At 41.3% G+C, this 14815-nt stretch overlaps 1 protein-coding gene across 1 annotated transcript in view; it reads right to left on the reverse strand.

The window, feature by feature from the left end:
* Nucleotides 1-789: 789 nt before the first annotated feature.
* Nucleotides 790-14815, reverse strand: part of LOC126017631 (solute carrier family 22 member 10-like) — a 31032-nt gene continuing 17006 nt past the window's right edge. Inside the window, exons 5-10 of the mRNA XM_049779651.1 lie at nt 13105-13228; nt 12165-12280; nt 10574-10788; nt 6235-6343; nt 3850-4053; nt 790-875 (exon numbers count right to left, since the gene is read on the reverse strand). Coding sequence (XP_049635608.1) covers nt 815-875; nt 3850-4053; nt 6235-6343; nt 10574-10788; nt 12165-12280; nt 13105-13228 — 829 coding nt within the window. The 3' untranslated portion in view covers nt 790-814. The remainder of the gene's footprint in view (nt 876-3849; nt 4054-6234; nt 6344-10573; nt 10789-12164; nt 12281-13104; nt 13229-14815) is intronic.

Below are 14815 nucleotides of genomic sequence, written 5' to 3' on the forward strand. Positions count from 1 at the left end.
TGATCTCAAAAGATCATGCATGACCGTATTTACATTGGTATCTGCTTCTGGACTTCCTTTGATTTCTGGTGGCATATACTTAATGTTCTGATTTTTGTACATGTATGATGAACACATAATTCAGCCTATATTGCGAACTCTGTTTGCATTTCCTGGTTTCCCTGAACTTCTGAATTATATACCCACTAACATGATTAATGATTTTTCTTTTTTCAATGAAGCTAAATTTTATTTATTTATTTATTTTTTTTGTGTTTATTTATTTTTTTTTTTGGGTCACACCCAGCACTGCTCAGGGGTTATTCCTGGTTCCAGGCTCAGAAATTGCTCCTGGCAGGCACAGGGGACCATATGGGGCGTCGGGATTTGAACCGATGACCTCCTGCACGAAAGGCAAACGCCTTACCTCCATGCTATCTCTCCGGCCCCAAAATTTTATTTTTTAATTTTATTTTTATTTTTTGTTAAGACAATGATTAACAAAGTTGTTCATAATAGAGTTGTTTAAGGCATACAATGTTCATCACCAATCCCATCATCAGTGTTCCCTTCCTCCATCAATGTTCCCAGACTCCTTCCCACCCCTAGTTTCTCCTTGACAAGCATGTAACACATTTATTTTATACTAGCTGCTTCACCTTTTCAACTTTGAAAAAAATTTTTTCATGGAATTACATGTTTCCACAAATTATTTAATTGCAAACCAATGTCACAATTTTATTTCTTGCTAGGTTGTAGGTACAAAACAAAACAAGAAAACTCCTGTCTTATTCTCTCATATTTTTCTTTTCCTCATTAATTATTTGATAAAATCTTAAAATTTTGTCACTTTCATGTAGGAGTCTTTTATATTTCCTTTGTTGGGTGTTTTTTGGCTAGGAAAAAACAAACATAAACAAGCAAACATAAACATTAAAAACCAGAAAAGAAAAAAATAAGTTTATCTCAACTCCAGGTGCAACTTTTACCCTCTGTCATTTTTTTTTTTAATTTTTGGGTCACACTTGGCAGCACCCAGAGGTTACTCCTGGCTCTATGCTCAGAAATTGCTCCTGAAAGGCTTGGGGGACCATATAGGATGCTGGGATTAGAACCACCATCCTTCTGCATGCAAGGCAAATGCCCTACCTCCATGCTATCTCTCTGGCCCCAGCTTTTTATTTTATTTTAAAATTTATTTTAAAGTCTATTTCAATGCCCATCCCCTCTCTACATTCACAAAGGAATGGCAGGGATTTTGACAGGGATTGGAGGGGATTCTGGAAAAGGCCTAATATCTATGCAGGCAGACCCCCAAAATGCAATTTTGAAAGCTCATCGATTTAAGCTTAAACTTTCTAAGATCTCATTAGATCTTTGACACTTTTAGAACATCAAAGAATGGATTAAATATCTGTTTGTTTGTTTTGGGGACACACCTGGTGGTGCTCAGGTCTTACTTTTGGATCTGCACTCAGGAATCTTTCCTAGCAGGGCGTGGGGACCATACAGGATGCCAGGGATTGAGCTACAGTCGGTTGCCTGCAAGGCAAGTGCTTTATCTGCTGCACTATCGCTCCAACCTCAGTTTCTTTATTCAGTTATCAGTTGTTGGACACTTGGGTTGTTTATAGGTTTTGGCTATTGTGATCAGTGATGCAATGAACTTAGAAATGCAGTTGTCTGGGCCGGAGAGAGCATGGAGATAACCCCTGAGCACTCCCGGGTGTGACCCAAAAACCAAAAACCAAAAAAAAAAAAAAAAAAAAAAAATGCAGGTGTCTTTTCTGACTAGTTTTTGAGCCCTTCGTGTAGATGCCAAGAAGTGAAATTGGTGGGTCATAGGGAAGCTCGGTTCCTATTTTTTGGAGAAGTAGCCATATTGTTTTACAAAAAGGATGGACCAGTTGACATTCCCACTAGCAATGAATGAAGGTGCCCCTTTCCCCCACATCCAAGCCAACACTGGTTATTTTTGTTCTTTGTGATGAGTTCCAGTCTCATTGGGGAGGGGTGATATCTTGTTCTGATTTGCTTTTCTCCATCTACCTTTTGGTCATCTGTATGTCTTCTTTGAGAAAGGTTTTGTTTATGTTTCCTTCCCATGATTCGATGTGTTGGCTTTTTTCTTGTATATTCTCTATATCTTGGAGATATTTTGTCATCATCAGATGAGTGTTGAGCAAATCTTTCATAGTTTGTGGACAGTCTTTAATTTATCCAATGTGTCCTTGTGGTACAGAATTTCTTAGTTTAATATAGTCCCATTTGTTTATCTTTGCTTCCATTTGTTTGGTCAGTGTCACTGAATCATTGAAGACACCTCTGTACTTCTGTATTCAATGCCATCAAGTGTTCTACCTATTCTTTTCTTGATATGATCTATGGATTCAGGTCTGATTTTGAGGTCTTTAATTCATTTATTTTCTTTAATTCATTTTTATTTTAATTTTTTTGTGAATGGTATTAGAAAGAGGTCTGAGTTCACTTTTTTTTTTTGCACTTGTGACTTGTCAGTTTTCCCAACTCCATTTATTGACGTTTTCCTTGCTCCACTTCATACTTTTTTGCTCTGTTATTGAAGATTAACTGTCCCTAAATCTGAGGCTCTGTTTCTGGATTCTCAATTCTTTTTCACAGTCTGAGAGGCTTTCCTTATGACAACATTGTTATAATTTTGATGGCTGAAGTTGAAGAAAGAGAAGGGCTCCATTTTCCTTTTCCCTAGAATTTGATTCTGGCATCATATATGGACCCCATGTTTGCCAGGAGTAACCTTTGAGGACCCCTGAGTGTGGCCCCAAAACAAATATAATATATATTAAAATAAAAATTAGATTTTTTTCTTTAGCTTTAATCTTTCTTTACTTGTGCTAAAAACTAGTCTGAATCTCAGTGCAACTAAAATAATAGGCATCTTTGCAGAGAGTCTTGAACTCTGTTCGGTGCTTCTCACATTATTCTGGTATTGGCCACTGAGTTTCTTATTTCTTCTGAGCCTAAGACCTTAGATATCTGAGATTTATCAAATAATATGAATGTCTCTCTTCTCTCTCTCTCTCTCTCTCTCTCTCTCTCTCTCTCTCTCTCTCTCTCTCTCTCTCTCTCTCTCTCTCAACTTTGGGGTCATACCCAGTGGTATTCAGGGCTGACTCCTGACTCTGTGCTGAGAACTCACTCCTGGTGGGGCTCAGGAGACATTACAAAGGTGTTGGAGATAGAATCTGGGTTGGCTACATGCAAGGCAAGTTGTCTTCCTACTACACGATCTTTCCAACTTAGTTTTGAGATGGCCAGTCAGTTAATAGTCACTCATGCTGGCACCCGCGAGGAACTCTGCAGGCAGTGCTCAGGGGCTGTCTTGGATCATGTTTTGTCTGAGATGGAACCTAGGACCACACACATGCAAAGCTTAAGATTTACCACCTGAGCCATATATCCAGTTCTCTTGAGGGAAGAGAATACGTATCATCATGGCAGTGCTAACTCCCATTCCTTGACCATTAAAATTGCTATGGTCCACTGGGGCTGGAGAGATAGCATAGTGGTAGGGTTTTTGCCTAGCATGCAGTCAACCTAGGATGGACAGTGGTTCAAATCCTGGCATCCCATATGGTCCCCTGAGCCAGCTAGGAGCAATTTCTGAGCAGAGAGTCAGGAGTAGCCCCTGAGTGCCACTGGGTGTGAACCCCCAAAAACCAAAAAAATCAAACAACCCCCCCAAACTGCTATGGTTCAAGACAGAAATATCCTAGAATGATGAACCTCACCCACCAGGGAAACTGTGGGGTCCATTCTGTGTCTTGTTCTTCTCACCCACAACCCTAAGTGGCAAGCTCCTCCCAGGGAGAAAGAAACTGGTTTACTCACTTCTTCTCCACATCATTAATGGTATCAAGCAATGGTTGATTTCTGGTTTCAGGTAGGAAGAAAACAAGAAGAGCAGCAAGGATAGGGAAGATGGCGTAGGCGATCCAGGGCAAAGAAGGATGATACACCACCAGGGTCATCAAGAGGGGAGCGAGGACTGCCCCGCACCGAGATGATATTGTGTCTATTCCTAAAGCTCTTGCCCTGAAGTGTAAACAACATGAACAACAATATATGACAATCTGGTAAACACACACATGTCATTTATGATCTCATTCTTAGTTGATTAGAAGTTAATATAGCACAATTTTTGGGGGGAGACTCATCGGCAAACTTGTCTTTATTCTGAATGATTTTGAATCACCATGAGATACAGTTACAAAGTTGTTCATGATTGAATTTCAGTCATATAATGTCCAACACCTTTCACCAGGACACATTTCCTGCCACCAATGTCCCTGGTTTGGTTCCTGCCTCCCCCCTGGCCTCCTCTCTTCCTGCCTCTATGATAGACATTTTTCTTCTCTGTCTCTCTCTCTCTGTGTCTCTCTCTGTCTCTGTCTCTCTCTGTCTCTGTCTCTTCCTCTTTCTCCCCCCATCCTTTTAAACAATGCTTTGCAATATGGCTACTGAAAAGATAGCATGCATATCACTTTACCTCCTTTCACCACCCAGGTCTTGTCCAGAGTGATCATTTCCAGTTCTCATTGTCATAATGGTCCCTTCTCTGCATTCTAAATACAATTCCTTGCTCTTTGAATATAGCAAACTTTATTTTATTTTTTCTGGTCACAGAAAAAAAATTTTTTTGGGTCACACCCAGAGGTGCTCAGGCTCTAAGCTTAGACATTATTCTTGGCAGCCTCAGGGGACCATATTGGACACCGGGGTTCAAACCACCATCCGTCCTGGGTCAGCTGTGTGCAAGACAAATGCCTTACCACAGTGCTATCTCTCTGGTCCCCTGAATATAGCACAGGTTTAAACATATTCTCTGCTTTGTTTTTGGGTCACACCCGGTGGCACTCAGGGTGTGACTCTGCTCTCAGAAATCACACTTGGCAGGCTGGGAAGAACATATGGGATGCAGGAGATCAAACCCAGGTGGATTGCATGCCAGGCAAATGCCCTCTCTCCTGTGCTGTTACTCTGGCCCCTAAAATAAGTTTTAATTGTGATACATAATTACAAAGTTGCTCATGACTGAGTTTCAGTCACACAGTATCCAACACCCAATAGCACCATTTTACAACTGGAATTGGGTTGTAGACTTTGGGGACAAATATTTGTTTTTAAGATATTTCTCCACGGTTTTTAAATAAAGATAATTATTAAGGGCCCGGAGAGCTAGCACAGCGGTGTTTGCCTTGCAAGCAGCCGATCCAGGACCAAAGGTGGTTGGTTTGAATCCCGGTGTCCCATATGGTCCCCCGTGCCTGCCAGGAGCTATTTCTGAGCAGACAGCCAGGAGTAACCCCTGAGCGCTGCCGGGTGTGACCCAAAAACCATAAACCAAAAAAAAAAAAAAAAAAGATAATTATTAAAAAAATAAATAAATATGAAAAGTAAAAAAAAAGATATTTCTTTATGAGCTTCTTGAATCTTTGTCAGGTTCAAAGTCTTTTTTTTGTTTTTTTTTTGGGTCACACCTGGCAGTGCTCAGGGGTTACTCCTGGCTCTATGCTCAGAAATCGCTCCTGGCAGGCTCAGGGAACCATATGGGATGCCGGGATTCGAACTGCCGTCCTTCTGCATGAAAAGTAAATGCCTTACCTCCATGCTATCTCTCCGGCCCCAGGTTCAAAGTCTTTTTAAGATTTATTTTCATTCTTTAAAATAGAATGTTGGGGGCTGGAGCTATAGCACAGAGGTAGGGCATTTGCCTTGCACGTGGTCGACCCGGGATGGACTTGGGTTCGATTCCCAGCATCCTGTATGGTACCCCAAGCCTGCTAGGAGCGATTTCTGAGTCCTGAGCCAGGAGTAACCCCTGAGCACTGCCAGGTGTGGCCCCAAAACAAAAAGAAACAAAAAATAATGTTGTTCTAGAGTGCAAATGTAGCAAATATCTGAAAAGGGCATTTATCACAGACACTTTACTAGTGCCACATGACCAGCGATGCCTAAGTGCTCTGTAAAAGATCAAACAAAGAAAAATTCCAAACAGAATGTTTCCCACTGGACCATTCCTGAAGAGTATTCAAATGGTTAATAGTGATTAGCCCCGATTATAGTGTTCAGAAAAGTGGCTATAATTATTATGAGTCTTTCATTATTACGACCACTATTGCAATGGATAACTTTTATAACACCTGATTGTATTTTTTTTTTTCACATTGGGTGCCATACAATTGGGACCCTGGCAGAGCATTCATGAACTCATACCTGATGACGGTAGGGATGAGTTCAAGGAAGTGGATTCCAGATTCACACATGGCAATGCTCACTAAACTGACTGCCACACTTGCTAAAGCCACACGTGGGATCTGCATTTCTGGAGGCAGAAAGACAGAGAGACTATGAAATCATTAGACACAAACTTTGGCCAGAAAATATAAATTATATATAATATATTTTTATTTGTTTAAACTTTATAAAGTTTAACTTTATTTTTTTATTTTTTATTTTTTTGTCTTTTTGATTTTTGGCCACACCCGTTTGATGCTCAGGGGTTACTCCTGGCTAAGCGCTCAGAAATTGCCCCTGGCTTGGGGGGACCATATGGGACGCCGGGGGATCGAACCGCAGTCCTTCCTTGGCTAGTGCTTGCAAGGCAGATGCCTTACCTCTAGCGCCACCTCACCGGCCCCTACTTTTTTATTTTTAAAACATTATTTGTGTTTTTAAAATTTTTTATTTTATTGAAACCATTGTGATCTACAAAGACTTCATAGTTGACTTATTTATTTATTTTTTATTTTTTAGGCCACACCCACTGGCGCTGTGGGGTTACTCCTGGCTTTGTACTCAGAAATCGCTCCTGGCAGGCTGGGGGACCATTTGGGATACTGGGAATCGAACCCTGGTCTGTTCTAGGTCGGCCGCATGCAAGGCAAACACCCTACTACTGAGCTATCTCTCTGGCTTCTGAATTTTAGATATACAGTAAGACACAGCCATTCCCACTACCATTTTGACCTCCCTCCACCAATGAACCCAGAGTGCATCTTATACCACCACCCTTTGCCCCCTTGGCCTGCCAGTATAACAGGATCATTTAAGTTTAGATTGCTAAAGTTTATTTAGGTCTCTTGATTCTATTGTCATTGACTTTGGCTTGGATATTTAGTTCTGTCCTTATTTTTTCCCCATGAATGCACTTGAGGTCACTCGGCCCCTGGCCCCCAGCCTTTCTTTTTTTCTTTCTTCTTAGTTTTATAGAAAAATCGTTTGAACTTTATTATAGCAAATTGTCTAGTGGCAGAAAGTACAGCACAGTTAATAAGTAGAGAAATGTTGGATTAGAGAGAGATTACAGCTGGCAGGATGATTGTTTTGACATGTGACCAGTCCCTGGATTTGATCCCCAGCACCATTTATAGTTCCTTGAGATTCACCAGGAGTAATTCCTGAGTGCAGAACCAGAAATAAACCCTGAAAGCTGCTGGGTGGCCCCCAAATAAACAACCAAAAAGTTGAGAACTGTTGATTTACTGATACACATCGCCAACACAATTATTTGAGCTTATGCAAAAACTGTATCTGCATATATGACATAAGAAAAGAGAGGGATTTTTATTTAATCTTCTGTGAAGTTACAAGCTTTTTTTCATAGACAACTTGACAATGACAGAGAATCTAAAACTCAACTCAAACTTGAGGACTAGGCGATTCAAATAGAATTTAAATGGTTAGAATGACGTGTATGAGAAACCACCATCAAAGACTTTGTAAATCACTAAAAGTAGCAACGAATCATGAAATTCCATTTCTAAACACAAATACACAGAAAATAACACGAGTCATTCTGAAAATCAGGGGATTTTATGAGGTAGAGGTTTTTTTTTGGGGGGGGAGTCATACCGGCAGAGCTCAGGGGTTCCTCCTGGCTCTACACTCAGAAATCACTTCTGGCCGGCTTGGGGAACCATATGGGATGCTGGGATTTGAACTACCATTCTTCTGCATGCAAGGTAAATGCCCTACCTCCATGCTATCTCTTTGGCTCCAAGGTGGAGTTTTTATTGGTAAAATTAGGTCAAGCTGAAGGAGCCAGTGAATGTGGTGTTGTTATGACATTGTCATGGAATAGGTCCTTGGAAGAGGTTAATAAAAGGTTTGAATTCCTTTGTTAGCAGACCGGCTGCTAGTTTAGGTCTCTTAAACTAGAACTAGCTCAATAAACTATATGCTACTAGCATTTGAGAAAAAAAATTTTTTTTTAGGATTTTGGGTAATACCCGGTGGCGCTCAGGGGTTACTCCTGGCTCTGTGCTCAGAAATTGCTCCTGGCAGGATCAGGGGACCAAATGGGATGCTGGGGATCAAATCTAGGTCTGTCCTGGGTTGGCTGAATGCAAGGCAAACACCCTACCTTTGTGCTATCTCTCTGGCCTCAGCATTTGAGAAATTTTTATATATAACATCTTCACCTCAGTCAGTAACAGGCCCAAGACCTTGAGCTAATGTTCTTCTATTACTTGCAATTCACCTTATCACCAACTTTCCACCACATAGACTTAATTTAGTATTCTCAAATCTCTCTCTTTCTCTCACTCTCTCTCTCTCTCTCTCTCTCTCTCTCTCTCTCTGGGGGGGTCACACCCGGCAGTGCTCAGGGGTTACTTCTGTCTCTATGCTCAGAAATCGCTCCTGGCAGGCTCAGGGAACCATATGGGATGCTGGGATTCGAACCACCGACCTTCTGCCTTACCGTTATGCTATTTCTCCTGTCCCCTTCTCAATTCTTTAACCTTTGGCCAAAAGTTAGTATCACTCTATGCTGCCCACTCTGCTGTTTTATTGATCAATATTATGCAGATGAAGGAGATCATCCAGTATTTATGCTTCTTCTAATTTATTTTCTTTAAACTGTTTCACTCAAGTTGTAATGAAGTACGTGATGTCAGGATACATAGCATCCCATTGTTGTGTGTTTATCTACCACTTCTTTGTCCACTCATTTGCTGTTGGACATTTATCTGGGTTGTCTGTACCCTGGTTACTGTATTAAGCACTGAAATGAACAAAGTGTGCATGTATCTTATTCAATGAATTTTTTGTTGTTTGTTGTTTGTTTTTTGTTTTTTTTTTGGGTCACACCTGGCAGTGCTCAGGGGTTACTCCTGGCTCTATGCTCAGATATTACTCCTGGCAGGCTCGGGGGACCATATGGGATGCCGGGATTTGAACCATTGACCTTCTGCATGAAAGGCAAACGCCTTACCTCCATGCTATCTCTCTGGCCCCCAATGAATTTTTTAATTTTGTGATTAGATGCCAAGAAATGGAATTTGCTGGATCAGAGGGAAGCTCCAGTCTCACTTTTGGGGAGAAATCTTCATATTGTTTTCCAGAAAGGCTGAACAGGACAGGGAAAGAGTGCTCCTTTTCTGGTCATGCCTCCACCAATACTAGTTGTTTGCAGTGTCTTTGGAGATGTTCGTGGTTCACAGCCAGCAGTGCTCAGAGGTTATTCTTAGCTCTCTGATCAACGGTAAACTTGGTGTACCGAGGTTTCAAATGGGGGGGGGGTTGGTTGCATGCAAAGTAAGGGCCTTATCTCTTGTACTATCTCTCAAGTCCTTCAATAATTTTTTTGTGCTTTGAGGCCACACACAGTGATGCTCAGGAGTAACTCCTGGTTCGGGGACCATATGGAACACCAGGGATTAAACCCAAGTTCATCCTGGGCCAACTGTGTGCAAGGCAAATGCCCTGCCACTGCACTATAGCTCCAGCCCCATCCTTGAATATTTTTGATCCATGCCATTCTCATCAGTGTGAGATGACATATCATTGTCATTTTAATTTGTATTTCTCTAATAACAGGTGATAATAAACATGTTTTTACATGCCGATTGCAGTATAAAAGAAAACTATAGAGTAACAAAATAAGCCTGCCTCATCACGACACTCCATGTAATATGTACAATATAATAACAAGATATGTGGGAAGCATAGCTCCCACTGAGGTACTTCTAATTATTATAGATCACAATTCTTTTTAATTTTTAAAGAAATAAAATAGGGAATTGTCATGAAGCTGCTTGATTTCTTATCCCTATGGTAAACTTCTTTGCTACTTGAAATAGGTGCTGATTTGGCCCTGGGTAGTCAAGACTAATTTTTTATAAGTAAAGGCTGAAGTCATGGTGACTTACAAGGTGACCTCACATGTGGAGAGGTGTAGTGACTAGGATTCAGTCTAATCATCAAAACTGGTAATGAAGCTATTGGAAAAAAAATGAGTGACAAGTCACATAGCGTCGTGATATGTCACATATAATAAGTTACATATAATTATAACATTGGCTATGATTATAAGGGTTAGGCCTTCCATGATCATTATTAAAACGATAAATAGCTGAAGGGGAGAGTGATCAACGACTGTTCTAGAGAAACTGTCTAGAACAAATGGTATGAGTTATATCCATGCAATCAGGAGGAATGTAGGTCTGAGCTCCCCCCTGCTGATTCTTGGCTTTCTGAACCAACAACTTATTAGGAAAAATTTGTTCTATACTGTTTGGTTTTGGGGACAAATATTTATGTCTTTTCTTACCTTGTGGCACAAAAATGTTGAGAAGGATTAAAATTCCCACCAGAGAAAAGAGAATTATCTGGTTCAATCGATGGCCAAAATGACGCAGTGCGAAAAATCCAAGAAATCGAGCTGAGGTAGTCACAATTCCAAATAATACCTGGAAGAGGAAAATGTTGCTTCCAAAGTACTGCAGATTGATAACAATGCCATAAAATGGTACAATGATTGCAGATCTGTAAAGGACAGGAGAAATATGTGCAGACCATAAGTCTTGAAGCTTGTGGCTGAAATCGATCATTGCCATGGTCCAAACAGTATTAAAGACCATAGGCACAGCTTGCAATTTGAAACAAAATGGTATATGAGTAATCTTAAGCCAAAGAATTTTCACCAGAGTCATTTTATTTTCTACACTATGTGAAAATCACGATCAGGCATTTTTTCCTGTGGTAATGGGTGTCATAGCATTGATCAATCATGGGAAAGGACAGTGAGGCGGGGTTGAGAGTCTGTCGTGGTGGTGACTGTTAAGTAGGGAGGGTCTGGGAAATTAGGACTTTTCGATATTTATTTTGAAATTGGCTGCACTTTTGACTATTGAAACTATTGATTGACTTAAAAGTATTGATTGATTGGGGCCGGAGAGACAGCATGGAGGTAATGCGTTTGCCTTGCATGCAGAAGGTCGGTGGTTCGAATCCCGGCATCCCATATGGTCCCCTGTGCCTGCCAGGGGCGATTTCTGAGCTTAGAGCCAGGAGGAACCCCTGAGCGCTGTCGGGTGTGGCCCAAAAACCAAAAAGCAAACAAACAAAAACAAAACAAAGCAAACTATTGATTGACTATTGAAGATATTGATTGAGTTGTATACTTTTTATAATTCCTGCCCTTTGTTCTTTGTAACAGTGGTTCCCACTAACTCTTAAAAGAAAACAATAGAAACATCTAAATCTGTATTGTAATGCAGTTCCCAACATAAATCTTCAAGTGATGAGATTGAACACTCTATGACATAACCAACTCCTCACCACTAAAGAATTTTATGTGAACCTTTAATTAATTAATTAATTAATTTAGGGGGAGGGCTGTACCTGGCAATGCTCAGGGGTTATTCCTCACTCCTCACTCTAAACTCAAGAATTATTTTTGGCAGTGGTTGGGAGACTATCTGGGGTGCCGGTGCTGAATATGGGTTGGATGCATGCAAGGCAAGTGCCTTCCCCACTGTACTATCACTCAACCCCCAAGTGAGTCTTTTAAAATGCAATTGGATTTTCCAGACACAGCAGTTATTTTTATGGTCTTCTTTCTACCTCCAAGTCAGTTTTCACCCCCCCCCCAACACTGCTGAAACCTTTAAGTGACTGGATTAAAGTTTCCACCATCTTAATAGTTTAGTTTGTTGTTGTTGTTTTTGGGCCACACCTGTTGATGCTCAGGGGTTACTCCTGGCTATGTTCTCAGAAATAGCTCCTGGCTTGGGGGACAATATGGGACACCGGGGGATCAAACCAAGTTCTGTCCTAAGTTAGCGCTTGCAAGGCAGATGCCTTACCTCTAGCGCCACCGATCCAGCCCCTTAACAGTTTAGTTTTGGCATGCCGGTTACCTCACAAAGGACAGGATACAGATCCTCTTACGCAGGTTAGGAGTGCGGAACAAGTCAAACATAGAAGTGTTTTTCTGTGCTTCCACCAGCTCTTGCTGCATGGTAACTCTCACAACCTCCAAGGACAACAAACAGTTATCACTTTTCCAACCAAACTTAAGGTACTATTGAGACCACCATACGCAATATGACAAGAAATATGTTTCCTTTTCTTCCACTATGTGGCATATTAGACATGAAATCACAGGCGTGAAAGAACTGCGGAAAAATATGTAAGAAGTTAGAGATTTCATAAAATTATAGAGCAGCAATGGCATTTTGAAAACGAGTCAATAAGGGCCAGAGCGAAAGCACAGCAGTAGGGCATTTGCCTTGTATGAGGCCAATACTGAATGGATTCTTGGCATCCCATATGGTCCCCTCTCAGGAGCAATTTCTTCTTCTTTTCCCCTCCCCCCCTTTTTTGGTTTTTGGTTTTTTGGGCCACACCCTGTGACGCTCAGGGGTTACTCCTGGCTATGCACTCAGAAATCACTCCTGGCTTGGGGAACCATATGAGATGCTGGGGATTGAACTGAGGTCCATCCTGGATCAGCCGCGTGAAAGGCAAATGCTCTACCACTGCACTATCACTCTGGCCCCAGGAGTAATTTCTGAGTTTAGAGCCAGAAATAATCCCTGAGAGTCACCGGGTGTGACCCCCTTCAAAAAAAAGAAAAAGAGCCAATAGAAAGGTTGAGAGCATCCATGGAAGTTTGTAGGTTATAGATTCTGATTTGGAAGTGAAATTCGGAATGAAACTCATGAAGGCGAAGGAAGTGAATTTATATTCTCTGCTCAATTTCATAGGAAGACAACTTGTGTATCTCAATGAGGAGGAGGCAGGTGTCAGTTTACATCTTCCCTCCAGTCCAAGAATTGCATTTTCTTTCCTGCTCACCTCTATGTTCAGAGTGTCCCCAGCATCCTTTATACCATTTATGCATGCCACTTTTCTAAGGGCCTTTAATCCTTGTTCTGGCTTATTGGTGGTAATCAGCCACCGAGCAGATTCTATGAACCATCTGTGAAAAGAAAAGCACAAAAGTGTAGTCAGGTCTAAGTGTATTTGTCATCGATTAATGACCCAGATGTTCCTCTATTCATCTCTTTTCCCTACTGCCTTAGGAATAGAAATATTAAAAAGACACATTCCATTCTCTGGCAATCCCCACTTAAATTTTGGGTGTACTATTTATTTCTTTTATTCTATGGTATTTTTCAGCTCCCTCATCCCAAAAGACTATCCAAGTTCTCTTTTAAACACATTATTCTATTTATCCCTCTCTCCCCCTATATTCCCATAAACAGTATTATTTTAATTAAAATTGCATAAAAGTAGAAAATAACTACTCTAGGCATTATGTCTCCATGGTTAGAAATACAGACTTTAACATTCTATCACTTTTTTTTTTATTATTTTGCCTTTTTTTGGGGGGGGTCCACACCTGGCTGGTAGCTACTATTCCCAAGGCAAGCACATTAAGTGAGATTTCAGTCTAGAGATCACCCCAATAGGCTTGCCTCCCAAGCATTTCTTGTCACCCCTCACCAGAGAGATTCCTGCTGAATGATAAAAGTTCTTCACAGAACACATATCTGTATTGGATTTCCTGAGTGGAAAATTCTCAGGACTTTTAAAAAATTTTGAATCTCACTTGGCTGTGAAGTTCTTACTCCGGATGGGACCATATGTGGTGCTGGGGATGGAACCTAGGTTCCATACATCGTAGGCTGTATGCAAGGCAAGCAAGGCTCTGACAAATACCACAGTCTTATCTATTAGAAAAGTCTGGGGCCTATGACAAACCCCTAGGCCAGGAGAGAGATAAAGAGGGAGAGAGAGCTGAGTTTGGGATTATCCAACTGTCTCTTCCAACTGCTAACCCTAACTCTTCTCTTTCTTCTCCAACTCTCTCTTCTAACTGCCAACCAACTCTTTCTGCTCCTTCAACTGTCTCTTCCAATGGCCAACCCTAGAGAGGATTTTATAGACTCAGCAGCTAATCACAATTAAGGTTTTATTTAAAGGGGCAGACCCCTTTTATGGCTGGCTGGTGCTGGACTGTAGGACTAGACAAATTCACCTGTGTCAGTCTGGGAACAGCTATTAGACATGTGAATACAGCCCCTCAGGGTTCTAGTCTCACTTGTGGCCTGCAGAAGCTTCAAAGCCAATGATCCATAAATAGATTCTGAATCTTAATCTTATCTATCCAGCTCAGAGCCTAGTTCTCACCCTTTCACCAGACATAGCCCACCCTTCTTCAGGTTCCATAGGCTTATAGAGGCAGACACTCAGAAGCAAAGAAAGCTCTGCCAAAGTGCATGTTCCAGAATTAATCTTAATCTAATTTGGAGAACACTCAACTCAAAGGGTCCAAAGAAGGTTCAGTTTTGTACCAGTGTCCATTGTTTGAGAAAGAGCCCCACCCCCTTCAGCACTCCAGCCACCTACATCTGGCTCCCATGACACCCAAGCAGCTGCTCAGATTTACATATGATCTTGGAGAGATGATGGGCTTTCCAGCTCCAAAGCTCAGAAGTGGCTGTCACATATGTGGCTGAACAACACCTCTAAGCTTCCCATAGTTGACTGCCCAGTAGAAAAC

Source organism: Suncus etruscus, chromosome 9 (assembly GCF_024139225.1).
Source record: "Suncus etruscus isolate mSunEtr1 chromosome 9, mSunEtr1.pri.cur, whole genome shotgun sequence".
NCBI classification, from domain to species: domain Eukaryota; kingdom Metazoa; phylum Chordata; class Mammalia; order Eulipotyphla; family Soricidae; genus Suncus; species Suncus etruscus.